The 27,778-nt window shown below is 47.2% G+C and overlaps 1 protein-coding gene across 1 annotated transcript in view; it reads right to left on the reverse strand.

Annotated features, from left to right (window-relative positions):
* Positions 1-27,778, reverse strand: part of Ttc7 (tetratricopeptide repeat domain 7) — a 631,216-nt gene that overhangs the window by 527,561 nt on the left and 75,877 nt on the right. Inside the window, exon 5 of the mRNA XM_068382742.1 lies at positions 1,755-1,884. Coding sequence (XP_068238843.1) covers positions 1,755-1,884 — 130 coding nt within the window. The remainder of the gene's footprint in view (positions 1-1,754; positions 1,885-27,778) is intronic.

The raw sequence follows: 27,778 nt of genomic DNA on the forward strand, positions 1-27,778 counted from the left end.
ACAAAAAAGGGAACCTCTACTCTCTACGGTCCTCCAGCCTAACAAGGGACTCAACCGAGTTCAGCTGGTACTGCTAGGGTGCCACAGCCCACCCTCCCACATTATCCACCACAGATGAAGCTTCATAATGCTGAATCCCCTACTGCTGCTACCTCCGCGGTCATCTAAGGCATCGGAGGCAGCAGCAGGGCCTGCTATTTCTAGCACGCTCTCTTGCCTCTCTCACATCTATCCTCCTATCACCCAGAGCTTACTTCACTCCATCCATCCACCCAAACCTTGGCCTTCCTCTTGTACTTCTCCCATCAACTCTTGCATTCATCACCTTCTTTAGCAGACAGCCATTTTCCATTCTCTCAACATGGCCAAACCACCTCAACACATTCATATCCACTCTAGCTGCTAACTCATTTCTTACACCCGTTCTCACTCTCACCACTTCGTTCCTAACCCTATCTACTCAAGATACACCAGCCATACTCCTTAGACACTTCATCTCAAACACATTCAATTTCTGTCTCTCCGTCACTTTCATTCCCCACAACTCTGATCCATACATCACAGTTGGTACAATCACTTTCTCATATAGAACTCTTTTTACATTCATGCCCAACCCTCTATTTTTTACTACTCCCTTAACTGCCCCCAACACTTTGCAACCTTCATTCACTTTCTGACGTACATCTACTTCCACTCCACCATTTTCTGCAACAACAGACCCCAAGTACTTAAACTGTTCCACTTCCTCAAGTAACTCTCCAATCAACATGACATTCAACCTCACACCACCTTCCCTTCTTGTACATCTCATAACCTTACTCTTACCCACATTAACTCTCAACTTCCTTCTCTCACACACACTTCCAAATTCTGTCACTAATCGGCCAAGCTTCTCTTCTGTGTCTGCAACCAGTACAGTATCATCCGCAAACAACAACTGATTTACCTCCCATTCATGGTCATTCTCGTCTACCAGTTTTAATCCTCGTCCAAGCACTCGAGCATTCACCTCTCTCACCACTCCATCAACATACAAGTTAAACAACCACTGTGACATCACACATAATACTAATAACAATGCAAATACATACAGTAACTATAGTGTTAGTGAGTTGTAATAAATTACTTTAATGGGGCTATGGTAACTGACAGAGATGATTAGTTATCCAAAAAATTCCATTATTTAGCAACCCATTGCTGCCGGATAAGAAGGAGTTTACTGTAATTTAAAACAATATATACAATATGAGTTTTTATGTCTTGTGTATTTGCCAAATTGTTTTGTCCTCTGTTTACTCTTATTAGTAATATCATTATTAGTGATGCTGCAAGCACAGATACAAAAGAAAAATGCTACAAGTAAATGGGCAAAGGATGTGACACCCTAAAACCATACTGCAAAATTTCATACTGAAAATGAGATAAGAATTTTTGATGAGCATCTTTTACCCTACCCTCTCTCGGAAGAATGAGCCTATCCTATTTTGTTTGCTAGTTAATCCTATCACTGATAAAGTAAGAAGCTTTGATAAAAGAATGCATTTTACACAGTATCGAATACAGATGGAATTTCACAAAATATCAAAATAGACACAGAAGCATGACTTTCCCCTGCATTCAAAACAAATCAGTTACAATTTTTATTTAGCTGTTCGTCTAATTCCGTAATAAAACATAACAGGAAACTTGCCTTCAGACACCATTGAACTAGTTTTACAATAAAATAATAAGGGAAATTTTTTTAACCCAATTACCTTATGAGGAGAAGTAATATGATTTCTTCATTTATATTTCTAGGTACAAACAAATTAGTTCCACTATATTTCTGTGGTTTCCACGGGCTCTCTCCAAATTTAAGGCTTGAATTACTACGGCTTTTTTCATCTGCAAGAAAAAAATATCATATCAATGGTTATATACCATAGTACAGTATCACAATAAAAAATTAAAGGATTCCTCTTTAACCTTCATTAAAAATTACTAATGCCTAGTTTCTGTGTTCTAGTGAAATATTTAAAAACAGTATTTGAAGGCCATTTAGACTACATATTTCACATTAAGGAAAACAAAGAAAATGATATGCTTGTATACATGTGTTGAAAACAAATAATACTTTTAGCCTTAACGCACAGCACAAGTTGGGCTTCAAAAGGTTCACTTTTGAATTTGACCTGTGCCAAGCCACCTTACATAACACCCTCATACAACAAATTATCAGTACATATCTGCTTACATATAATATAGCAATTAGGACAAAAACAGATTATTCCAATCCATAAACCAAAGTGATACTTCAAATGCAGATATTCAAGAAAAAATATGGCTCCTACACTTTGTTCCATCAAAAACTGGACTATCAAAATTTATACTGTAATTTTTTTCTAATGAATTGTCTTAGTTTATTCAGCCAATACAGATGAATGCTGTAAAAGGAGCCTTAAATTTTCTTCATAAAAAAAAAAAAAATATTCCATTCCTTAATAGTCTCCAGCTTTGCTAGAAGAATAGGATCATGATGCTCTAAAAAGAGTACTTAATCTTTTTACATTCTGTGGGATAAGAAAAAAAAGACAAATTCGTAGATAATTTGTATTTATCCTAACTATACAAACCTTAGCTATTTAATATGGGTTATTCCTTTGGCGTAGCTGAAATGACGAGCCATTAGAATTTTAACGAGGGTTTACTACCCCACCGCTAGTTAGCTTGCTACCCTCCCCCCTCATACACACCTGTGAATACTTCACTTTGCTTAGAGGTAAGACTTCGCGGGGGACAGGGCTGGTGGGCAAGTTTGATTAAATAGCTAAGGTTTGTATAGTTAGCAAAAGTACAAATTATCTACGAATTTGTCATTTGTTCCGTAACTGAAATACAAACCATGCTATTTAATATGGGTGACTCACCCCTTAGGAAGGGTGGTAAGTCCCTGCCATACTGGCTTTGGCTTTGCCCGGGGACTCAATATTTGAGTGTGTAAGTACTCAAGAAATAAGGAGTCCCTGCATTGCTGTGTAACTTCTGCGGCCTACATAAGCTGTGTGTGAAGGTGAGAAGTGTGACTCGTCCTAGGAAGTTGACCTGGAGTTCCTCAGATGGAATTCTAGGCTAGGACTCTCCCAATACCACCTTGTCAGGGTATGGGGACGTGACAGTATTAACCTTAATACTAGGAACACAAGGAAGCATGGTTTACCTGCAGTGGTTTGAGGTCAGCTGTGCAGAGAACCCAGGATGCTGCTTTCTCCAAGGGAGGAGAGGATGAAGAAAAGGGCCAGACAAACCTTTTCATTCATGCAGACTAAAATCGGGTAAAAATCCCCTCAACCTTCTGCTACCTGTCCATTAAGGAGGCTGAGGTTAGACCAGCTGTTGTGCAGCCACCACAGGGCCGATAGAGAACGTATCGAGTCTCCTGTGTGTCACGTCTTGCAGGTAGTGGGCTGTGAAGGTCGTCTGACGCTTCCACACCCCAGCTTGCAGGACCTGCGTCACTGAATAGTTTTTCTTGAAGGCCAGTGACGTAGCTATGCCCCTGACATCAGGTGCTCTAGGGCGACGTGACGGAGGAGGGTCAGGATTCAAGTCTAGGTGTATTACCTTGCGAATCCAGGCCGAGATGGTATTCCTAGTGACCCTCCTCTTCGTTTTCCCAGTGCTCACAAACAAGGCTTGCACCTGGGGACGAACTGCAGCTATTCTTTTAAGATACAACCTCAGACTCCTTACTGGGCACAGTAGGAGATTTTCTGGGTCATCTGTTACAGAACGAAGACTCGAAACCTGGAAAGAGTCGAACCGAGGGTCCGGCACTCCCGGATTCTGAGTCTTGGCAACAAACTCAGGGACGAACCTGAACGTTACCTCCCCCCATTCCCTTGAATGGGTGATGTCGTATGAGAGACCATGAAGTTCACTGACTCGTTTGGCCGAAGCCATAGCTAGCAGGAACACCGTCTTCCAAGTAAGGTGGCAATCTGAGGCCTGGCGTAATGGTTCGTAGGGAGGTCTCTTCAGAGACCTGAGAACTCGAACCACGTTCTATGGAGGAGGTCTCACTTCCGACTGAGGGCAGGTAAGTTCATAACTCCGTATGAGTAGAGAAAGTTCTAGGAAGAAATGTCCACTCCTTTGAGCCTGAAGGCTAGACTTAAGGCTGAGCGATAGCCTTTCACTGCCGAGACTGAAAGGCACATTTCTTCCCGCAAATACACGAAGAACTCCGCTATTGGTGGAATAGTGGCATCGAGTGGAGAGATACCCCTTCCACGACACCAACCACAGAAAACTCGCCACTTCGCCTGATAAGACCCCTGCGGATGACCTGCGCAGGTGTCCAGACATCCTATTCGCAATTTGCTACGAAAATCCTCTCTCAGCGAGGAGGTGCTCACTATCTGCGTCGCTCTGCTCAGACTGTCGGCGAGCACATTCCTCTTGCCTGGAATGAAGCGAGCCGATAGTGTGACTGAGTGGACTTCGGACCATCTCAGTATCTCTACTGCAAGATGGGATAGCTGTTCTGAAAAGGTACCTCCCAGCTTGTTGATATAAGCCACCACTGTAGTGTTGTCGCTCATCGCCACTACAAAGTGGCCCGCCAGGACCTGATAGAACTTCTGAAATGCCAGGAATACGGCCTTCATTTCTAACAGGTTTATGTGGAGGTACTTTTCTGATTCTGACCACAGGCCTGAGATCCTGTGGTTCAGAACGTGGGCCCCCCCACCCTTTCTTTGATGCGTCCGAAAACAACATCAACTCCGGGGGAAGGACGAGAAGATCCACTCCCTTTCGTAGGTTCTCGTCTGCCACCCACCATTGAAGGTCCGTCTGTTCCGTAGGACCCATAGGGATCAGAGTGTCTGGGGAATCGTGTCCTTGATTCCACCGAGACTTGAGTCGCCACTGGAGAGATCTCATTCTGAGGCGACCATTGGGAACCAGACGGGCCAGGGAAGAGAGATGGCCGAGGAGACGTAACCACGCTTGGGCTGGAAGTTCTTCTCGTTTGAGGAAAGGCCTTGCGACCTTCCTCAGCCTTGCTATCCTGTCGTCTGATGGGAAGGCTTTGTGGCGATTGGTATCTATGACCATGCCTAAGTATACCAGTTTCTGAGAGGGCTGCAGAGAGGACTTCTCGAGATTTACCATGATCCCTAGATCCTGGCAAAGTTCGAGAAGCTTGTCTCGGTGGCGAAGAAGGGTTGCCTCCGAGTCTGCTAGGATCAGCCAGTCGTCCAGGTAACGGAGGAGACGGATACCGATCCTGTGAGCCCAAGATGATATCAGGGTAAACACTCTGGTGAACACTTGGTGCCCAGACCTGGGAAACCCCAGCCTTTAGGTATGGCATCATCAAGTAAGCATCGAAAAGCTAAGAAGAGCCTGAGCCGGGATGTGATGAGTCTTATCCAGATTGACAGTGACCTGGCAACTCAGGTCAAGTCCCTGACACTTGAAGTGGCGGCCCTGAAGAGTATGGAGCCGTCACCAACGTGCCACGTTGCCACTGGGGTCACGACTACAGTGACCGCCAGTGTTCCTGCTACATCCCCAGCTTGGCCAAATTACAATGGTCTGGCAATTCCAGTGACTGGAGCAGAGCCACTGATTGGAGGTCTCCAGCCCCCTCCAGGGTTCACACCGTTAATCCCCCCTGTACCATGCTTCTGGGAGTCTCCTGTCCCAAGTGGACTGCTTGCTTCCTCGCTTGTTCTGGCAACTAACTCTGTTAGTCCACCAGAGCCTGCAGCCAGTGGACTAGGGGAGCAGTTCCTGGACAATCCGGCTGAAGCCAGTAGGCCAGAAAAGGCTCCAGCAGCTACCGCTGAGGCAGTTCTTGCCCAGACAGGGGCTATCCCAAAGCGGAGACGCCAGGCCAAGGAAAGAGCCAGACCAGCCATACCCGAAATGACATCTTCATCACAGGAGTCTACCAGTGAAGATTCTGGTAGTGACACTTCTAGCTCCTGTCTCAGTGTCAGCTCAGAAGACACTGTGTCCACCGACCATGTCCAGTCCCTCCAGCCAGAATGCAGTCTGTCTGATCTTATCAAGGTCCTTGACTCCAGGAGGAACCCCAAGCCTGGAATCTTCCAGCTGAAAACTGACCAGAGTTTTGCCCGATTCCTGAGAGATTTCGAGGCTTACTGTGCGAGTAAGTATATCGCGGGAAGCTCTGGCCGGCGGTGGACTGTTGACCTTAAAAGATTTTTGAAGGGAGAAATTCATGAGGCGTTCTCAGCCATGGGGGGTCCCGAGATCTCATACCCCGTCATGAAGGAACGCCTCCTCGACTGGTGCCAAGCCCAAGAGAGGCGTGATGCGGGTAGAAAGGCCCGGTTCAGGAGTGCTACCTGTGGCGAGGGCGAACTGCTGAAAATCTAAGCCGTCCGGTTAGCCTCCCAATACAAGTCGGCCTATCCTCGTCGTAGTTTGGACCGGAGGGAGCTTAGGCGGAAGCTCCTCAGAACTGTTCCAAGCAAAGCTGCGAGTTGGCTGGAACAGTCTCTGGCCACCATTAATTTCTCCGCTGGCCGTCAGGCCACTTGGCAGGATGTTTTATACCTGTTGAGTGTTCTCGACGAGGCATCCCGTCAGCGAAGCCAGAAGGCAGAGGATTTGGCCATCAGTCGTGTGGGACAGTCATGGCACGGCTCGTATGCCGACAAGGTTGCCATGGCTGCTCCCAGCCGTTCACCTGGACCTGACAGAGCGTATTCAAGCACTCCTCCTCGACCTGTCCCCAAACCTGCACCTGTGGAAGTGCGCATGCCACCATCGCATACCCCGGATAGATCTCCTCAGTTCCAGAGGAGATACTGTGCATGGTGCCGAAAACCAGGGCACTTTATGGACGAGTGTCGCAGACGCCTCAACCTCTGCCTACGTTGTGGCTTGTCCAACCATCATGTGGCACAGTGTGGACGACATGCGCCGGTTATAAGCAGATCACCTGTCCAGAACACAGCTAATGCCCGCAGCCCTGGGAGGGAGACTATCTCTGTCCAGACTCCTTCAAGGTGGAGAGCAGTACCGGTGAGTGCTACTCCGACTCCGTCGTCCTATTCTGGATCGACCAGTAGCCGGGAGACCCGAAGTGGGAGCGAGTCCAGTGCTCTTTCTCGGACTGTGGGGAAGAAGAAGAAGAAGAGCAAGAAGGCAAAGCCCAGGAAGTCAAGAACGGAGGAGTATCATAGGGCTTTAAACACCAGGCCTTCGATGTAGAAGATGGGGCTACATCGAAGGAGGGTGTGAGTGCTAGGGTGCATGCTCCTAGTATTCCAGTGGCAGCCTTGGAAATTTCGATTTCCAAGGTTACCCCTCAACCTGAAAAGGTCATTGCACCTCCAATGGCTCTTTCAGGATTGGCCTGTGATAACCTGTCCTCGACACAGTCCAGAGCTTCTCCAACTGACTCCTCCAGGGAGAAAGCAGAAACTGAGGCAGTATTGAAAACCCTTCGTAAGGTTAACCTGGCGCAGTTGGCTCCTGTACCACTCATGGTTGTCCCAGTGACCATGTCTGAGTTTCTATCGGGAGCGTTGGATGCTCTCATTGACTTCGGAGCTGAGGTCAACCTCCTGTCATCGAGAGTAGTACGGGATTACCAGATGCAGATGGCACCCAACACCATTGATCTGAAGGGTTTAGGGCAAACAGGACCTAAGACCCTAGGTACTGTAATGTTGACCCCTATACTGCATGGAAGGACATTCGCCTCGGGTGTGTTCCATATAGTGCCTTCAGGGACTATGGCTGAGCACGTAGTGCTTGGTTACCAGTTCTTGAGAGCAAATGGGGTGATAGTTTGATAGTTGACGGAGCCCGAAATCGGGCCTCTTTGGGAGTATTATGTCCCGATACATGGAGCCTGTTGTCAGCAAGTGCTTTACGCACTTGAGGTCCACGCAGCCGATCCGATGAGGATTGCCAGTATTGAGCCAGTACTTGTTCCAGTTAGTGTTAACTTTCCTAAGGGACTTGACATGTCTTTTAGGTGCCCTGCTTGTCCGACCAACTGTTGGCCGGACATGTATTATGATGGCAACATCATAACCCCTGGTCTGTCAAGGAAAGTTACAGCAATCCCTGGCATCCTTGAACTGAAAGACGGAAAATCCTCAGTTTTAATCAAGGGCTCATCTGAAGAAACTGCCAAGATCAAGAAGGGCGATCTCTTGGGGAAGGTGTTCACCATAGCAATGGTGGATGCTCCTCTATCCTGCCTGATAGCACAGGAGTGTGACTTGACTCCTGAACCGAGCGTATTGTAAGAAATAGACAACCTGTCTATCTCCGACGAACTGGATTCTTCTCAGAAGGACCAGTTTAGTCAAATGCTTCGACGTCATCTTTCAGTCATCAGTACTGGTGATGATGACGTGGGAGGGTGCTTGAGCACACCAATACGCATCCACCTGTATGACGAGACGCCCATTTATCAGAGAGTTCGACGGTTTGCTAAACCTGTCGCTGACGCCATCGAGGAACAGTGCAAGGAGTTGCATGAACTGGGTATTATTGAACCCAGCATCTCTCCTTGGTCTTCACCCATTGTTCCAGTCCGAAAAAAGGAAAAAGTGAACCCTCGTTTATCGCGGTAGATAGGTTCCAGACCCGGCCGCGATAGGTGAAAATCCGCGAAGTAGTGACACCATATTTACCTATTTATTTAACATGTATATTCAGACTTTTAAAACCTTCCCTTGTACGTAGTACTGTTAACAAACTACCCTTTAATGTACAGAACACTTAATGCATGTACTACAGTACCCTAAACTAAAACAGGCACAAATATTAAAGGCGATTTTATATCATGCGTTTCCTAAACACGCTAAAAAGCACGATAAAAAATGGCAACCAATGTTTTGTTTACGTTTATCTCTGATCATAATGAAGAAACAAACTCATTTAGTGTACACATATATGTATAGGTTAGTTTTTGCATCGATTATATTGATTATACAGTATGTTGATTTTTTTATTACCAATGTTTTACTTTATTTTTCTTAGGACTTCCAAATGAAATGTTTTTCTTTATGACGCCGTCGTTTCAGGCGGCGTCATAAAGTACGCTCAGTAAACAACCACGCTCAGAACAAAGAAGGCATTTAACGCGCATGATGAAAGTGATAAATAATGATATTTACAGTAAAAGCATTTACAAAATATGTTATTACAAATATTATTTACCGTATTTATATAAAATCATACAGTACATACTGTACGTAGCAAAGCAGGAAAACAATTTACGAGAGAGAGAGAGAGAGAGAGAGAGAGAGAGAGAGAGAGAGAGAGAGAGAGAGAGAGAGAGAGAGAGGAGAGAGATTGTTTTACATACGTAAATGTAAATTTAAAAAAAAAAAAATATGATAGGTTACAATATGTATACTCTTCAGACTTTTAAAACCTTCCCTTTAACTTAATGCATACAGTACCAAACTATAAAACAGGCACAAATATTAAAATGTTAGAATATTAAGTAAAAAATAAAGATTGTTACTGTACTCACCACGAAAGAAGTTCAAGAAAAACTTGAATGATGATGGCGATGAATTTGCTGCACAGTAGAAATGATGATGATGAAGCTGATGATGTCTTCTACTGTGCAGCCAATAATAGTATTTTACGTCTCTTCACACGGAGGTGTCTTTTTCCTGGGACACCTCTTCAACTTCTTCAATTTCTTCCGAAGGCGTACTAGCAGGAGGAACTGGCTCTTTTTTGCGAGGCTGGAAGAACATTGTGATCGGAAGTTGCTGCCGCTGCTTCTTTTTTCGCTCTAAGAGCATCCTGTAGGGAGTCATGATGTCATCGACCTTGTTGGAGAAAGGCATAGACCGAACCATATCCTCGTCCCACTCTTGCAACATTTCTTTCGCCTCCTTCATATGGTTGCAGAACTTGGCAAGCCGTTCTAATGTTAAGCCCTTTTCTTCGACATTTTCTTGGGTCTCTTCCTGGGTTTCACTCTCTTCTTCGCTTGCCGATTTCGTCAGGTCTTCTAGGTCTGCGTCAGTTAGCGGCTGGGAATGGCAGTCCAACAACTCGTCGACGTCTTCAGTCGTCATGTCGCCAAACCCGTCACCTCCAATTATGGCAGCCAACTGCACAGATTTGCGTATTGCAGAGTGTTGGATTTCCGACGGAGTAAATCCCTCGTCGTCGTAAACAATCTGGGGCCACAACTTCTTCCAGCTCGCATTCACGGTTGCAGGTTTCATCTCTTCCAGTGCCTTCTGAATATTCTTCAGGCACGTGGCTATGGTGTACTGCCGCCAGTACGCCTTCAAGTTAAAATCTTAATCTTCATCCTCATCATCTTGGGCAGCATCCACACACGCAACGAGGTCCGCCAAAGTATTCTTCGTGTAGAGGGCCTTGAACGCCCTGATAACCCCCTGGTCCATCGGTTGAATTAATGCCCTCACGCGACAGGTCAGTTGCGTGTCCACAAGCGTTATCCATAAGGAGAAGGATCTTGAATGGCAAGCCCTTCTCTAAGAGATATTCACTGACTTGCGGGATGAAACACTGGTGGAACCAGTTGGAGGTCAGCATCTTCGTAATCCATGCTATTGGATTATGCATCCAGTACACGGAAAGGAGATTCTTGATTTTATTTTTCAAAGCGCGAGGATTTTTCGACTTATACATAAGCCCCAGCTTTAGCATAAATCCAGCAGCATTGCCACACATCACGAGGGTAACGCGATCCTTGAATGCTTTAAAGCCAGAGGCTTTGGCTTCTTTTTGAACAGGAAAGTTCGCGACGGCATTCTCTTCCAAAACAAGCCCGGTCTCATCCATATTAAAGACTTGTTCCGACTTGTATCCCACCTTCGGCGATAATATTCTTGAACGTCTGGTTCACGTAAGTTTCAGCAGCGGCAGTGTCAGCCGAAGCAGACTCCCCATGCAGGGAAACGCTTTTCAGGGCGAAGCGTTTCTGAAACTTCGCGAACCATCCTTTGCTGGCGGAAAAACGTTGTTTCTGACGCTGGGAATCAGTGGATGTCCCTGGTTGAGGTTCATCTGCATCATCATCTTCTTCAGCATGGTTGCCATCGTCGTCTTGAGGTTCCTTTGCCGCAAAATTCTCATACAAGCTCAAAGCCTTTGTTCGGATGGTGTTCGTATCCAAGGCTATGCTCTTCTTCCGGCAGTCGGCAATCCACACAGCTAAAGCACCTTCCATGCGTATGATCGTTTTATTACGCGTGGTAACGACTCGCTTCGCTGATCTGCTAAAGGTGATTGCAGCCGTCTTTCTAATGTTCGCCTCGTCCTTCTTGATATAGCGAACAGTGGATTCATTGATTCCAAAATGGCGGGCTGCGGCCGCGTAACTTCTACCGTCTTTCAACATATCGAGAAGTGTCACCTTCTCAGCAATCGTCATCATCCTTCGGTGGCGTTTAGGCTCACTACCAGCCTTAGTAGAAGCAGAATGCTTGGGAGCCATTGTACAGTAGGATTTACAGTAACAGAAAGTTCAACAAAGAGTTCAACTTAAAACAGTCGCGCACAGCACAGATTAAAGTTCACAAACTTAACAACGTCTACTCAGCGATACGGCGTAAGAGAAAGTGGCCGCGAACAGAGGCTGGAAGTTGGATATGCCGGCAAAACACCAATCACAGGCTAGATAACAAAACTTGAGTTCTGATTCGTCATCTATCAGCGCTTGAACCAATCACAACCAGTCTTATATGATACGTAGGTTACCAATTCAAAGTACAAGATACCCCGCGTATACTGTACAGTAATAATAATAATAATAATAAATAATGATAATAATAATGATAATAATAATAATAATAATAATAATAATAATAATAATAACAATAATAATTTTATTAACAGACAACAATAATAATAATAATAATATTAATAATACAGCTTTACGTACGCTATTTTACGCTTTTGTTGTAGGATATCTCTCTCTCTCTCTCTCTCTCTCTCCTCTCTCTCTTCTCTCTCTCTCTCTCTCTCTCTCTCTCTCTCTCTCTCTCTCTCTCTCTCTCTCTCTCTCTCTCTCTCTCTCTCTCTCTCTCTCTCTCTCTCTCTCTCTCTCTCTCTCTCTCTCTCTCTCTCTCTCTCTCTCCTCTCTCTCTCTCTCTCTCTCTCTCTCTCTCTCTCCTCTCTCTCTCTCTCTCTCTCTCTCTCTCTCTCTCTCGTACTACGTACGTATACATACAAAAGATTCTTGGAAAAGAAGCACATCCATTACATTTGTAGTACACTAGTAGCCATCAGCAGCCTTACACCATTCTAATATGGTATGACTGCATCTGATTTGCGTTTCATGTTCGATTTAATTTTACTACGTACTGTATACAGTACTGAATTATCGTATGATCACATTCTCTTTTCGTGTTTTATTTCTTTCTATGCTTAATTATATGTCATATGTAATGCAATGAACAATCAGTAAGAGCAGATATTACTAATTACAGTATTAATGGAATTACAGGTAACGAAATATCGTATTTGGGGTCTTCAGATATCGCGGTATTTTCGAAATTTCCGGAAAATCCGCGATATGTATATATATATGGGTTATGGAAAAAACTCGCGAAGTGGTGAATCCGCGATGGTCGAACCGCGAAGTAGCGAGAGTTCACTGTAGTATACGGTTGTGTGTGGACTACCGTAGACTGAATAAGGTGACTGTCTCTGATAAGTTCCCGATGCCTAACATGGCCGATTCCGTATTTGGACTTCAAGGAGTCAAATACTTTACAACCCTTGACCTGGTTCGTGGATACTGCCAGTTACCGCTGGCAGAGGACAGTAAGGAATATACGGCTTTCTCTACCGCCTTTGGACATTGGCAGTTCAGACGCTTCTCGTTTGGACTGAAAAATGCACCTGCAGTGTTCCAGAGAGAAATGCAGAGTATTCTCCAAGAGTTCCCGAAAGCCAAGGTTGTTGTCTACATTGACGACATTTTGATACTTGGGTCTTCTTTTGAGGAACACCTGAAACTGGTAGAACAAGTTTTGGCTACTCTCCAGAAGCACGGACTCAAGATAAAACTCGGGAAGTGTTCTTGGGTTCAAGCCGAGGTCCAGTATCTGGGTCATCTGGTTGGACGTTCTGGTATGCGTAAGCTACCAGAATACATCCAGAAAGTGGAAGACTTCCCTAAAACCGACCTCTGTGCGTGAGCTACGGGGATTCCTGGGACTGGTCAACTTCAAACGGAAGTCTATCCCCATGTGCTCACAGATAGCCAAACCATTATCTGCAAGACTGGAGGACGAAAATCTCAAGGAACTAGGAAACTGAAGTGGACTGCATAAATGGACAGTGCCTTTGTGCGCTTGAAGGAACTGATCAAAGAGGACATTATGTTGTTATACCCTCACTACTCTGCTGATGCTAAACCCTTGGAGTTGTTTTGTCGACGCTTCGGGTGAAGGTGAAGGTGCTGGTGCTTGTCTGTGCCAGGAGTCCTTGGAGCATCCAGGGGAGCATCGGGTGATAGCGTACGACTCCATGACTTTCCTTGACAGCGAGACCCGTTACTCTACCATTGAGCGTGAGTTGGCTGCTCTGCGATGGGGAGTGAAAACCTTCAGGGCCTTCCTTTATGGTCAGTTCTTCGTGATCCATTCTGATCACCGTCCCCGGATGTACCTTCATGACATGAAGATGGTGGACAGTCGTCTAGCACGGACACTGGAGGACCTGTCCGAATTTAACTTTATTGTTAATTACTTTCCAGGAGATCAGAATGCCGCCGCTGACTGGTTATCCCGCTGGCCCGCATTAACTGACTGTCTGTTTGCTACTGAACCCAGCACTCCAAAGTTGACTACTGGACTGGCCTTGTATAAGGAGGTTCGTGGTGGTCCAGATTCTCTCATCGAATCCTTGGAGCTAGTCGTGAACTGCTGGACAGAAGGGTCAGGTGTCGCACCCGGTTGACTAGGCTTCAAACTGGACAAGACCAGCAGGAACAGGATCAAGGCAATGAGATTTCCAGGTACAGTCCCAGCTCTGGAGTTGCTATTGGCAGCATCAAAGTTATTGAACCTGGAAATCTGGGTCCATTGGGGTCCCACTTGTCCCGTAGTCTATCGTGATCCATCCGTGACTGAGCCTCAGTGTCTGCATCTTCAGTGTCTGTCTGGAGTGCATTTTAACCCTCTGATCGAGCTCCGCAATTACGTCCCTCCAACTGACGTGATTCTGGGCCATAAGGCGGAGGTAAAATCTCGTGTTCCTGACGCTGAGGGCTTGATCACTGATGATCAGGAAGCGCCGGAGGATTGTCCTGTAATCCAGTACGTGACAGAAAAGGCACCTCGTCAGTCCAGTTGTACCCATGTGTCTCAACACTCGGCAGTAGGAATAGTAATGATGCAGGAGACCTTATTTTGTGCTCTTGTTGATACAGGAGCACAGGTTTGTCTAGTAAGTGAGTCTGTACTGAGCCAACTTGGCATAGAGTACCAGGTACTGTCAGGAGAACAGCTAGAGGGGTTGACTGGTTCCAGCACCAGCATTCTAGGCTACGTCCAGTTAGAGGTGAAGTGTCCTTCTGGGTGGAGGCTACCGCTGTTTAACTATGCGGTGGTAGCTGCCAATGACGTTAACATTTGTTTTGTTCTTGGTAGGAATACACTGGACGCAGCCTACCTGACACTGGATTCACCACGAGAACAGTTGGTGTATGACCACACTACTGTTCTTCAGTTGTCTCCCAAGGTACTCTCAGTCTCCTCCGTGCATACTGAGACCACTGTTATGAAGGTAACTGATCCTGAATCTGATCAGGGAGTGTTCTCCGGAAATGCTCTTCTGTCCTTTAGTCAGGTGTCCAAGATCCAAGGAGATCATCGACAGATTCAATCTGTCATTAAGATGATCTACTCTGGGGTTCCTGCATCTCGAGTTCCACGCTCCTGTCTACCCTATAGGAGATGTTGGTCGAACCTGGAAGTTCACCAGGGTTTGCTAGTGAAGCGGAACCCAGACGGCTCAGTAGTCCCAGTAGTCACCTTCAATGTCCTGATTGACCTAGTTGCCGACACACACCACCAGAATGCTCACTGGGGGATCGGAAAAATGATTGCAATGCTCCGTCGACTCGTCTGCCACAGATCTTTGATTAATGTAATCAGAGATATGTGCCGGACGTGTTGGGAATGTCAGACTTGTAAGGTCTCAAGGGAGGTGGTCGCCCCGCCGACCTTGAAAATAGTGATCTCTTCTCCCTTTGAATTGGTTGCTATGGATCTTGTGAGTCTCCCAACAACCAGTACTGGTTTTATTGGGTGTCTGATGGTAGTCGACCATTATTCCAAGTGGGTGACGGCAGTACCCATAAGGAATAAGAAGAGCAGTACGATATGCCAGGCGCTTGAAGACCGAGTTTTTTCTGTTATTCCTCGTGTTCCAGTCCGGATATTGACTGATAACGGCCCTGAGTTTATTTCCCAGGAATTTACTGAGTTGTTGGAGCGGTACAATGTTGTACATGTGAAAACAACTCCGTATAAACCCTCTAGTAATGGTGCAGTGGAGCGAGTGAATCGTACCATTGGTGAGTTACTGAGGGTGATTTCTGGGGAATCTCGGAAGTGGGACCAGTTCTTATCCCGAGCAGTTCTCAGCTACAACCATTCCCACCACACTGAGATTGGCTGTACTCCAGCTGAGAACATACTGAAGGGTGCTCACGATGTTGATAGTATCCCGTTGCTATCAGCAGAAACGAGAGACCCATGGGCTGAAGGACATCCTCGGTACAAACCGTTTAAAGAGGGTTCTCTGGTGCTTAAGAAGGTGCATCTGTTGGGACACCTTCTGATGAACAAGCTCATCCCTAGGTTTGAGGTGGTATTCCGTGTTACTAAGGTACACGAGAAAATAAGGTCACCTATGAGCTGCAGAGACTGCCTGATGGTGAACTGGTAAGAGCTCACCATATCCAGTTAAAGGCCTGGTTTGAACCTCCAGTTTATCTTAAGAGGCACTTTCTTTGGTATCCGAAGGGTCCTGATCCTGTAACAGAGACTCTGAATAGTCCAGAACTCATGGATGACAGTCCTGCTTCTTCTGAAGTCTCTGAGAGTTCTGGTTCTAGTAGGGATGGCAACTCCTATGGGGTGGCTGCAGTAGTGGCGTCCTACCTTTTGTCTCGAGATTGTAAAAAGTCCCGACGACAGAGGAAAAGTCACCATCCTACTAGGGCTACTACTCAGCCTAAGCCCATTCTTAAGCCAGCTAGGACTTACGAGAGAAAGAAAGCACTGGATGCTTGGTTATATCCTCCGGAAAATTGTGATGAGACTCCTGTGTTAAAGCCTGAATCGTTTCGAGATCATTTGGTCCTCCAACTAGGGGAGAACAGCCCCACTGAAATGTGTAAAACTCCTATTTTGTCTCCCGAGTCGGTGGTTCACTGTCCTGTTCCTGAATTGCCAACGCCCCAGTTCTTAGCTGCTTCTTTCCGAGAGGAAGGTATCGTTCATCCTCTGGGGAGTTGGGAATTCTGGGAAGTTTCCAGTATTCCATTATTGGAACTACCTTCTGTTGGTTCTAAGAGTTCCAGTCCAGATTGGTCAAGACCTGCTACTTTAGAAAGCCCTCTTTCTGAATCGGCAGTATCTATTCATCCGGATAGACTTTCTCGGCTTTTTGCCAACCGATTGTGACGACCGACTGTCGCCTGAAGATCCCACCTTTAGTGGATTTAGTCCCCCATGGACTAGGTCAAAAGGTCCTGTTCTTGACCTACCTTTAGTTCAGCCTCAAGTCCTGGAGTGGAGATCTCGTCTCACTGACCAGACGAATATTATAGAAAGAGAACCATCCTCCATTCCTGAGTCACCTCAGAATACACACCCTTTCCTACATTCTGATGGTAGGTTAAAACACCGGTCAGAGTTCGAGGCTGAAGTGGCACAGTCAGGTGTATCTAACCTGAACGCTACAACACTGTTTGGGTCGCCCGAAACACAACGTTGCCCCGAGTCATCGCCTGATTTTTCGGGATTTTTATTGTCCTCTTCTGAGTCTACGGATTCTGTCTCTGGTTTACCTCAAAGTATGTCGATCACCCGCAGATACCAACTGTTATGCGAGGTTATCGATCGATTGAAGACACCCAGCCTATATCTAGAGAGTCGCCGGCTTAGCCTGTCTCCTGTGCTGCGAGAAATTAATATGGCTCGCCAGCAGATTGCTGAATCCCGGCGCATGTCCCGAGACAGAATTTTGAGACTCAGAAGAACTACTATAAATCTCCCACGGAATTAATCTTTGTACAGTTTTTGAAGGAAGTTTTGATAATAATTATCCTTTTTTTTTCTTATTAGTTATATTGTAATTCCCACATTAGGTATTTGAAAGGCTGAGAAAGGGACACGTGGTGTGAGGAAATATTTATTTAGTCACGGTTTCTGTAACTGTTGCATTTATTGTTGTACTGAAAATTGACCTTGGCCGTGACAGTTATAATAAATTCAATAAATTGCTATTATCATGTAATACCTGTAGTCCAAAATCAATGAGTTTTGTATGCTTTTAAATTGATTTTGGACTGCAATGAATGTAATTTTTTTTCTTGATAGATCCTGAATGTATTCCTGTAATACCAAATTGTTTGTGTAAATATAATTAAATTTTTTTTATATTGAACGTCATTGAAGCATTGTTGGGAGGAATAGACGGTAATCAAATTTTTTGTTTTTAAGTACTGTGTTTCCATATTGTCTGATAGTTTGTCTATTCCTGTTGCTTTTTGTTATGAAAAAATGTATTGTACCCAATGTAAATTGATATACTGTAATTTGATATGTAACAGAAGGAAGGGATGATGAATTAAATCTTTAGTTGATCATCCTACCTTTTTTACTGAGCTTATTTTTTTTTGCAAGGTAAGATTTTTTTTCACGTGAATGTACAGTTTGTGTGGGGTGCTGCTGTCAGTTATGAGGCATTTTTTGGATGGGCTTGAGGGCTAATGGGGGGGAATGCAATATATAAGGGTTTGTGTCTAAGAAAACTTTAGTGGTTTGTGTGTATGGAACATATTTGATTTTAATTTTCTTTTGTATCCCTCAAGCCCCTCTTTCCAAAAATGTCTTAATCTGTTATTGTTCCTTTCCAGGTATTGACAGCAGACCCTACACTCAGTAGGGAGTGTAAGGGAGAGAGAATTAGGGTATTGCCTGTTACTAGTGTGTAGTGGTCTGTTTAATTGTTATAACTGAAGGTCTGCAATGACTCATGGATACCTTCATTGTTAGACTGATAAGGGCCAACTTGTAAAAGAGATTGGGATGACTGGCAATCCTGCCGATTGGAGATATGAGACTCCTGCAGAAAAAAAAAGGTTTATGGTGACTGAGTTTTCTATATTCATGATATGAGTGAGATGAAGGAAAAGAATTAGCTTATAGTATGTTAGAGTCCTACAATCAAGGAAATAACTGTAATGAGGTGTTGAATTAAGTAAAGTGCAATACTTTTCATGCTGTCCCTTAAATGTGATGTTGTGATTGTAAGTAATGAGGGAAGATAGACACAGGCCCACAGCTGTATTTTGGCATGCCATTCTTCAGTTTTAGCTGCCGTTCTTAAAAGCAGATTTGACGGCAGAGCATGACTGGTCAATATTAAGGCCATTGATTATTAACATTGGGGAAGTTTTCAGTAAAGAATTCGGGCATTGAGGATTCTGCAGTCATGTTTTGTTAGGATTTTAATGTTCCGTTTTGTAACTGTAGTGGTTTATCTTGCATGTAGCTAGTATTTTTTCTCTTGCTTGTACAATATGCAAAAGGGGTGCTAAATATAAAAATTTTAAGTAATTTTTATTTTTCCTAACATACTTATCGAGAACTACTTTCTTAGGAGTTACTAGTAACCTCCTCTCTACCGACCAGAGTTTTGTGTAGTTTACCCCCCCCCCCGCTTTCTAAGGAGGCCTACCCCCGGCATTAAGGAATGTGCCCCGAGGGTAGGCTTATCGTAGGTCGATGTCCGGCCGGGTCAGCCTCATCAGTAAGTTCTATTGGATTAGCACAATGCTAGCAAGGGAAGAGAGGCACTCGGGGAAGGAAGGGAGGGCCATTACCCGAAAGTAGTTCTCGGTAAGTATGTTAGGAAAAATAAAAATTACTTAAAATTTTTGATTTGTTCCAACACGAATACTTACCTCGAACTACTTTCTTAGGAGACTTACACTTTAGGAGGCGGGAGTGCTATTCTGACCCCCTGACCCGGGACGTGGAGGCCAAGAGGCCCAGGGATAACGGGACCTACTAGAAAACGGATGTGAGGGTAACTACACAAGAGTTCACGTTAGTGTCTAAGTACTCACCCTTTGAAAAACTTCTTCTGAAGCTCCTTCCAGTAGCGTAGTCGTGAAGAATGTGTTATCCAATGGTATCAGTTGGTACTCCCCGAAGAGACTAGGAAGCAACTGGGTAGGAGGAAGGAAACCGCACTTGTGCCTACCGGTTGCTAGCCTTGATTGCGCCTCGGGCTTTTACCGTTACACCGCTTGGAGGGCGGAGATGACTGTTCCAATGGAGAACCCGTCTAAGGACTTCCTCAAGTAGTCCTTGAGGTAATGGGCAGTAAAGGTTGACTGGTTCGACCAAGTACCTGCTCGCAGGATCTGACCCACTGCCATGTTTTTCTCAAAGGCTAAGGAAGTGCTCAGGCCCCTGATGTCATGAGGTCGGGGGGTGCCTGGCACTGCTATGCCATCTTCCTTGTAGGCTCTGGCAATAACTTGTCTCAACCAGAAGGAAATGGTGTTCTTGGAAACTTGTTTCTTATTAATATGAGTGGATACGAAGAGGCTCTTGATGCCTGGGCGGAGATGAGCTGTTCTTTCCAGGTATTTTCTAATTGTCCGTACAGGGCATAATTCTAAATCTTCTGCATTACCCGTCCTAGGGATGGCAGGAATTAAGAAACCTTCGAACTTCGGATCCCAGACTGCTGGGTTCTGAGTCTTAGCCACAAAAGAAGGCACGAACTTGAAGGATACTTCTTTCCACCCCTTCGAATGAGAAACGTCATATGACAGACCATGGATCCCACCCACTCTCTTAGCGGACGCCAAGGCCAGCAAGAAGACGGCCTTGAGGGTGAGATCTCTGTCCACGATATCCTTCAAAGGTTCAAAGGGGGGACGACACAACATCTTCAGGACCTTGGCTAAATCCCACTGGGGCACCCTACTCGCCTGTGGGGGGCAGGACTGCTCGAAACTCTTGACAAGCATCGCTATGTGTCTCGAGGCCCCCAGGTCGATGCCCTTCAGGAGGAAGACTTGGCCTAAGGCGGCCCGAACTCCTTTTATGGCTGGGATTGACATCCCCACCTTGTCTCTAAGAAACACCAGAAAATCTGCTATGTCTGGGACAGAGGCCTTAAGAGGTTTAATGTGCCTCTCAGAGCACCACTTTGTGAAGGAGGCCCACTTAGCCTGGTAGACCGCGGCTGACGACTTTCTCAGGTATAGAGACATTCTCTTAGCCGTGGACGAAGAATATCCTTCTTTCTTCAGGAGCCGCTCGATAGTCTCCAGGCGTGAAGACGTAGGGAGAGTGGGTTGTCGTGGAGCCTGAGAAAATGAGGTTGATGCAGAAGGTCTGACCTGTCGGGCAGAGTCCACAGTGGTTGACTCGTTAGGTCTTTTAGGTCTGCGAACCACTCTCTCTCCGGCCACCAGGGCGCTACCAAAGTCATCTTTAGGTTTCGGGCTGTCCTTACTCTGTTGAGCACTTGCCTTATCAACGTGAAGGGGGGAAAAGCGTACACATCTAGATTGTCCCACTTGTGCTGAAAGGCGTCTTCTAAGGCTGCTTTCGGGTCTGGCACAGGAGCAATATACGGGGAGTTGGGCGTTGAGTTTTGTTGCAAAGAGGTCCATCACTGGGGAACCCCAACGTTGGATGATGAGCTTGGCTACTTCCGGGAGAAGGGACCATTCTGTCCCTACTATCTGGCCTACTCTGCTGAGGCCGTCGGCCAGTACGTTTTTCTTCCCGGGAATGAACCTTGCTAACAATACCACTTGGTTCTCTTCTGCCCAATCTAGGATTTCTATGGTGAGATCGCACAACTCCTTTGACTTCAAGCCTCCTTGTTTCTTTATGTATGCCACTACCGTGGCGTTGTCGCACATGAACGCCACGGTGTTTCCCTTCATCAGACTCGCGAAGTGTAGGCAAGCCTTCTGGACTGCCTTCAACTCCAGGACATTGATGTGGAGTTCTTTCTCCCCGTCCAACCAGGTCCCTCGTGCTGTTTCGTCGAGGAGATGGGCTCCCCACCCTTGGTTGGAGGCGTCTGTGAACAGAAGTAACTCGGGTGGATCGCTCCCGAAGGGCATCCCCTTGAGTGAGTTCGACCGGCAATGCCACCATTCCAGGGAGGGTCTCGTGTTTGGTAGGACTGGGATTAGAACCTGTTGTGAGACCAGTTGGCACCAGAGGTTCTTCAGGTTCCATTGTATGGCTCTGAACCTTACCCTCCCTTGGGGAACTAGTTTCTCCAATGAGACCAGGTGACCTATCAGCTTCTGCCAGTCTTTCGCTCTCTTGGGACGCTCTGACAGGAACGGCTGAATGATATTCATGAGGTTTCTTATTCTGTCCTTTGAAGGGAAGGCTTTTCCCAGAATGGTATCCAAAGTCATTCCCAAGTAGTTCATTCTGGTGGATGGGGATAGGTTTGACTTCTTCGGGTTGATTACGATCCCCAGATCCTTGCAAAACTGGAGGAGTTTCATCCCTTGTTCCTCCAAGAGGCCCTTTGGGGCGGAAAGAAGCAACCAGTCGTCCAAGTATCGGATGAGGCGAATGCCTCGTTCGTGAGCCCACACTGAGACAGTCGTGAAGACTCTCGTGAACACCTGGGGCGCTGTTGACAGTCCGAAGCAAAGGGTCCTGAATTGCAGGATCTGGGAGCCCCATTTCACCCGGAGGAACTTTCGACTCGAGGGGTGGATCGGAATTTGGAAGTATGCGTCCTTGAGGTCTATGGTCATCATGTAATCTTTCTCCCTCAAGGACAGCAGGACTGACTTCGGAGTGTCCATTTTGAAGTCCGTCTTCTTGATGAATTTGTTGAGACCCGACAGATCTATAACCGGTCTCCACCCCCCCGTCGCTTTTTCTACCAGGAACAGACGACTGTAGAAACCTGGCCCTGGGAGAAGAACTTCTTCCATGGCGCCCTTCTCTAACATGGAGGACACCTCCTCTTGAAGGGCGGTCCTCTTTAACGGGTCTCTGGGAGCTAGCCATTCCGCCCGGCTGGCCGGGATAAGAGGGGGTGGTTCTGTTAAGAACGGAAGTCTGTAGCCCTCCTTAAGTACGGACACTGTCCAAGGCTCTGCTCTGTGAGCCTTCCATGCTTGCCAATGAAGTCTGAGGCATCCCCCAACCCGAGGCTTGGGCGGGGATAGGGGGCCTCCCACCCTATCTTCTTCTGGAGGAGCGGCCTGATCGGCCTCTCCTAGAGGCAGAGTAACCCGAGCTGAAGGAGCTTGAAGGCGCTGGGGCTCCCCTGCGGGGGGGCTGAGGTGTTGCGGACCAGGAGGAAGAGGGAGCCTCTCTCCTCGTAGTGCTGGGAGAGGCCTGGGACGTCGCGGCACTATCCGAGACGGACCTCTTGTAGGGCGGTCTCCTCGAAGGCGTAGGTCTGGGGTTGATAGACTCTTTCTTCTTCGAGACCTTCTCCGTGATGGCCTCTAGTTCCTTCAGGGGAAACAAGGACTCTCCCCACAAGGGTAAGCTCCGTATGGCCCGCGCTTCCCTGTCTGGTACCTTCCGGGACACCTTCGTCAGTACGGTGTCTCTCTTACGGAGTACCCAGTTAGCCGTCAGGGCGAGCGACTGGTACGTTAAAAATTTAAGGGTTTTACCCCCGGAGGTAATAAGGTCTCTCAGGAGGCCTTGCTGGTCAGGGTCCGCGGGGTCGAACGAGGCTTGTACCCCTACCAAGGTGGAAGCCCACCAGTCCAGCCAAGAGGAGACGTTCACTAAATGTCTCGACATCTCCTCCATCATGGAGGCCTCTGCTGGCGAGAAACAGACCGGGGCCGAAGAGGCCCTATCATCTGAGACGCCCTGACTCAGGATGTCGATGGATGACTCCACCTTACAGGGGCCAGGGCGACGCCCTTCTGGCACATATACTTTGCCTTGGGTTCTGAGGCCCTGTAGCAATTTTGAGGAACTCTGGGTTTTGGGGGCTTCGGCATTAATGGCCACCACCTTGTCTACATACTCCTGCCCTAGGACCAGATCTCGGGCTAGAGGCAGTGCTAGAGACGTCTTAGGCTGGGTAGGGGTCTGCATAATTCTTAATAGGCTTGACCTCCAGTAATCCTCGTCTGTAGCTGAAGGTTCCTCGATTTTGTGGTGTCTTCTGATAAGGCCAACCACCCTCCTATAGGCCGAGTCCTCCGTTGGTGAACCCTCCCTTCCGTCAGCCGAGGTCTCGGCTTGGGGCCGGGGAGCTGGGTTACCGGGCACGCCGACTGGACGTCTAGCTCTTGGTGCCAGGGGTGCGGTCCTACCGAGGTACTGGATTTCATCTGCGGGGACGTCCGCACCAGGGGCCTGGGTTAACGCAGGCATCGCTGGTTCAGCGGGGACTCTCGTCCGCCCAAGGGCTCTGGGTGCCGAGGACGCGGTTCCCGTGGGCTGACCCGACAGCGGGAACCGTTCCTTCCGACCCGAAGGCCGCACCAGCTGGGCTGGTTCGGCCAGGCCGCCCGACAAGAAGCGCGTTTCCCCCCGCTGGGCGGGGTGAACCGGAGGCTTCGAGGACTTATGCCTTCTTGTAGAGACCTTCCTGCGAGCTAGGTCGCGAGGGTCAAGGTCGTGTTTTGAGGGCGGCATCCTTGGCGAACACTCTCTGGACCGGCGGTCCGGGGAACAAAGCACCTTTGAGTCCCGGGGTACGAAGACCCAGTCGCCATCAGGAGACCTACTCCTCCTATACTTACGCCCTGAGTGGGAGCGCTTGCTACTGTACCGGGAGCGCGACCTCGAACGGGAACGCTTGCTCCTGGACCGCTCCCTCCTCCGACTGTGTTTTACCCTGACTTCCTCCTCAGACGAAAAATAAACATCCGACGAACCCGACGACACTGAGCTTATCGCATGTCGGCCGGTAGCGGGGACTGCGGGGGACTTCTTCGCGCGTTGAGCGCCCGAGGTCGACGGCTGGAGGAAATCTTCGGGGACTTCCGTGAGGGGGGCCGGGAACGATTCAAAATGCTCCATGCCAGGGAGCCAGGGGTCCAGGGCCACTTCCATCCTGAAGGGTGACCTCCCCGGCGTCTTCGGAAGCCTCCAACCGAAGGCATCATTACCCGAAGGTCGTAACTTCTTCTGGTTGTCTCCGCCTAACGAAGACCCAGAAGCACAGGCCCACGAGGGCGGCGAAGATACAGACACCGCGTTACTACCCCACAAGGGGTCATCGGAGGACGCGTGCCCCCCCCAGCCCAAGGGCCGACTCTCCGGACGCACTACTGGGTTCTTCACTAGCCCTAGAAGGGCCCGCAATAGGCACTGCACTTTCACTAGGTTCCTGGGGAAGGACGCCTTGTTCTTTCTCTACACCAGACTTACCTCGTCCCCTACTCTGTGTAGGGGACGGCGAAACAGAGGCCCCGTCGGACCGCTCACTGGGTGATGGTAGCGGCTTAGTAACACTAGCTTTCCTGGGGGAACGTTTCGCCGACTTTCTCTTTTTCGTACCGTACCCACTGGATATCGCTCCAGTCTACACACTCGGGGCACGTATCTGCTGACGAACAAACCCTTCCCCTACAGGAGGAGCAAAGGGAGTGAGGATCCACTTCAGGCTTGGAGAGGAACGCTCCACACGATTTACCAGCTCTAGGCCCCGGACAACGGCGGATTTGCTCCATAATGCACACAACGCAAGACACAAGCACGAAGGGAATCAATGAATACACTGGGTAAGCACACGGGTGGAAGGTGAACACACAGGAACACCCGGGAAAAGTACACTGGAATACACAAGTTACCACGCGGGGAACACGTGGGGCACTAGAACGCACACAAAGGATCGATAGAGAACGAGGGCAACGTGTTTACACGTCACGACCAGAGAACTTACTGATGAGGCTGACCCAGCCGGACATCGACCTACGATAAGCCTACCCTCGGGGCACATTCCTTAATGCCGGGGGTAGGCCTCCTTAGAAAGCGGGGTGGGGGGTAAACTACACAAAACTCTGGTCGGTAGAGAGGAGGTTACTAGTAACTTCTAAGAAAGTAGTTCGAGGTAAGTATTCGTGTTGGAACAATTTTCATTTAAGGGATTTTGACAAAGGAAAAATCTATTTCTGGGAAGAGGCCTATGACGCCCGGTGAAAAGGGTCCTTCTTTACACTTTTCTAATATAAATCTTCCAAATATACTAGAGAAAGATAAAAGCATGGAATGCAGAGGTTACTACCCTCGCGCAATCACCTTGTGGGTGTCATGTATACAACAAGGGCGTGTGAAAACCACTATTCACACGCTGTCTTCCATTTAGATAATCCCTTCATCAATGGGGAGGGCCGTGACAGGCCCTAGAGAACACATTTGGACTACCCCACCGACACCTACCACGCGCGCCCTCCAGGACATCCTTCTGCAAGAACATATGGCTTGGCAAGGAAAAAAGGGGGTGGGTCCGTACCAAACAACCGGGAAGGGTTTCAACAGGCATCACAGGCCTCTTCCCAGAAATAGATTTTTCCTTCGTCAAAATCCCTTTTCTGGGGCGGCCTGTGACGGCCGGTGAAAATGTACCAGAGAATGCCTTCCAAGCCCAATACAATAATAACATAATAAGGAGAAAACAAACACCATGTAAGCCAAGAATATAATACTGTAAGTAAACATAAAATTACAAACTATCCAAAGACATAGGGGACGTAAGGCTAAAATAATTATGAAGACAAGGAATCACCTGAGTGTCAAGTCGCAAAAGGTATCAATCTTACATGTCTAAGCATATCTAAACATTAAAGGAATGGTAAATACAATAACAGTTAAATCATAGGAATTAAACATGGTAAATAACTTAGGGCTAACGAACCACCCAGGAGAGTGGCGACGTGGTGTGAGAGGTGGGTAGGAGGGAGGAGAGAAGAGATGGAATAAAGAAATAATCAGAGATTAATGGGGAGAGATAAGACTCCCTGCTGCAACCGTAGGGTATTTAAGGGCCTGTAAGTTCTTTAGATAGTGGCGTTTGAAAACCATAGGAGATTTCCAATCCGTATATTTTTAAGGTCATCAAAGTCCATGTTCTGGAAGTAATTGATGGAGGTAGCTATTGACCGTATATCATGAGCATGGGGGAATGAATCCGGGTTAGCATGTTTAATGAAGTAGAGGATTTGTTGTCTGATACATTGAATGGTCATAGTACTCCCTTGTTCCCTGATAAATAAGGGGCCAGACGAGCGGGTGGCAGATCTAGCTAAAAAGGTCCTGAGAGTAGTGACTGGACACAGCGAAGGATCCTGGGGAAGAGAGATAATCTTCCAAGGGGACCACCTATTTTGCGGGTCCTCATTTTTAGCTAGGAAAGCTCTGTCTGGAGAAAGAAGTACTTCGCCTGTAGGGAGGAAATCTATGTTTTCCGGGTTACGTGAGAGAGCTGCTAGTTCTGAGATTCTAGCACCTGAGGCCATAGCTGTTAGAAATAGAGTCTTCCTAAGCAAAGTGATATAAGAGCAGGTCTCATTGTCTGTGTCTGACGCAAGTTTGAGGACATTGTTCAGAGACAAAGAGACTTTTTGTGGCCGATCCAAAGGTCGAAGCCTAGCACACGCTTTTAGAATAGATGAGAAATAGGAATCCGCCAGGTTAATGTTAAACCCAACAAGGAAGATCTTCTTCAAAGCTGACTTGATGGTGGTTATAGTGCTAGCTGCCAGGCCCTTGTCAAATAGGAACCTAAAAAACGAGATGGCTAAATTCGGAGTCATACGAGTATGGTCTGAATTCTTTAGGATATCTGCTAATTTCTTAACAGCCGAATCATATTGACGAATTGTTGAGTCCCTTTTGTCCGCTTCGATGAAGAGAACGTTTTCGGGGTCAATGTTTGCGTCTTTACGAGCTGCAAACTTCATGAAGTCCACAAAGTTAGGATTTTGGCTATCCTTGAGGAATCTGACACAGTCTGTGTTTGGATTACTTGGGTCAGTTTGGGGAATGGAATCCGGAAGGGTCGGAGTTTAAACTCGAGGAGGAGAGGAAACCAACTGCTCTTTGGCCAGTGAGGTGCTACTAAGGCCACTGCCCCCCGGAAGGAGCGTAGTTTGTGCAATACTTTCATTAGAAGATTCACTGGTGGAAATAGGTAATTCCTCCTCCAATGGTTCCAATCCAGGGTTAATGCATCTATGGCATAAGCCTGAGGGTCCATGTTTGGTGTCACATAACACGGAAGTTTGTGATTCATCTGAGTTGCGAATAGATCTATCTGGAGGCCCGGAACCAGTCTGAGTATCCACCGGAATGAAATTATGTCCAGAGACCATTCTGATTCCAGTGGTTTCCTCCTGGATAGTGAGTCCGCTATCACATTCTGGACTCCCGCTAGGTGAGTTGCTGACAGGAACAAGTTCTTTTCTGTTGCCAAGGCGAAGATAGTGACCAGGATCTGATTCAGGTTGAGCGACTTGGATCCTCCTCTGTTGATGCAGTGTAATACGGCTGTGCTGTCTGACACTACTCTGATGTGG

The sequence above is a fragment of the Palaemon carinicauda genome, chromosome 1, assembly GCF_036898095.1.
Source record: "Palaemon carinicauda isolate YSFRI2023 chromosome 1, ASM3689809v2, whole genome shotgun sequence".
NCBI classification, from domain to species: domain Eukaryota; kingdom Metazoa; phylum Arthropoda; class Malacostraca; order Decapoda; family Palaemonidae; genus Palaemon; species Palaemon carinicauda.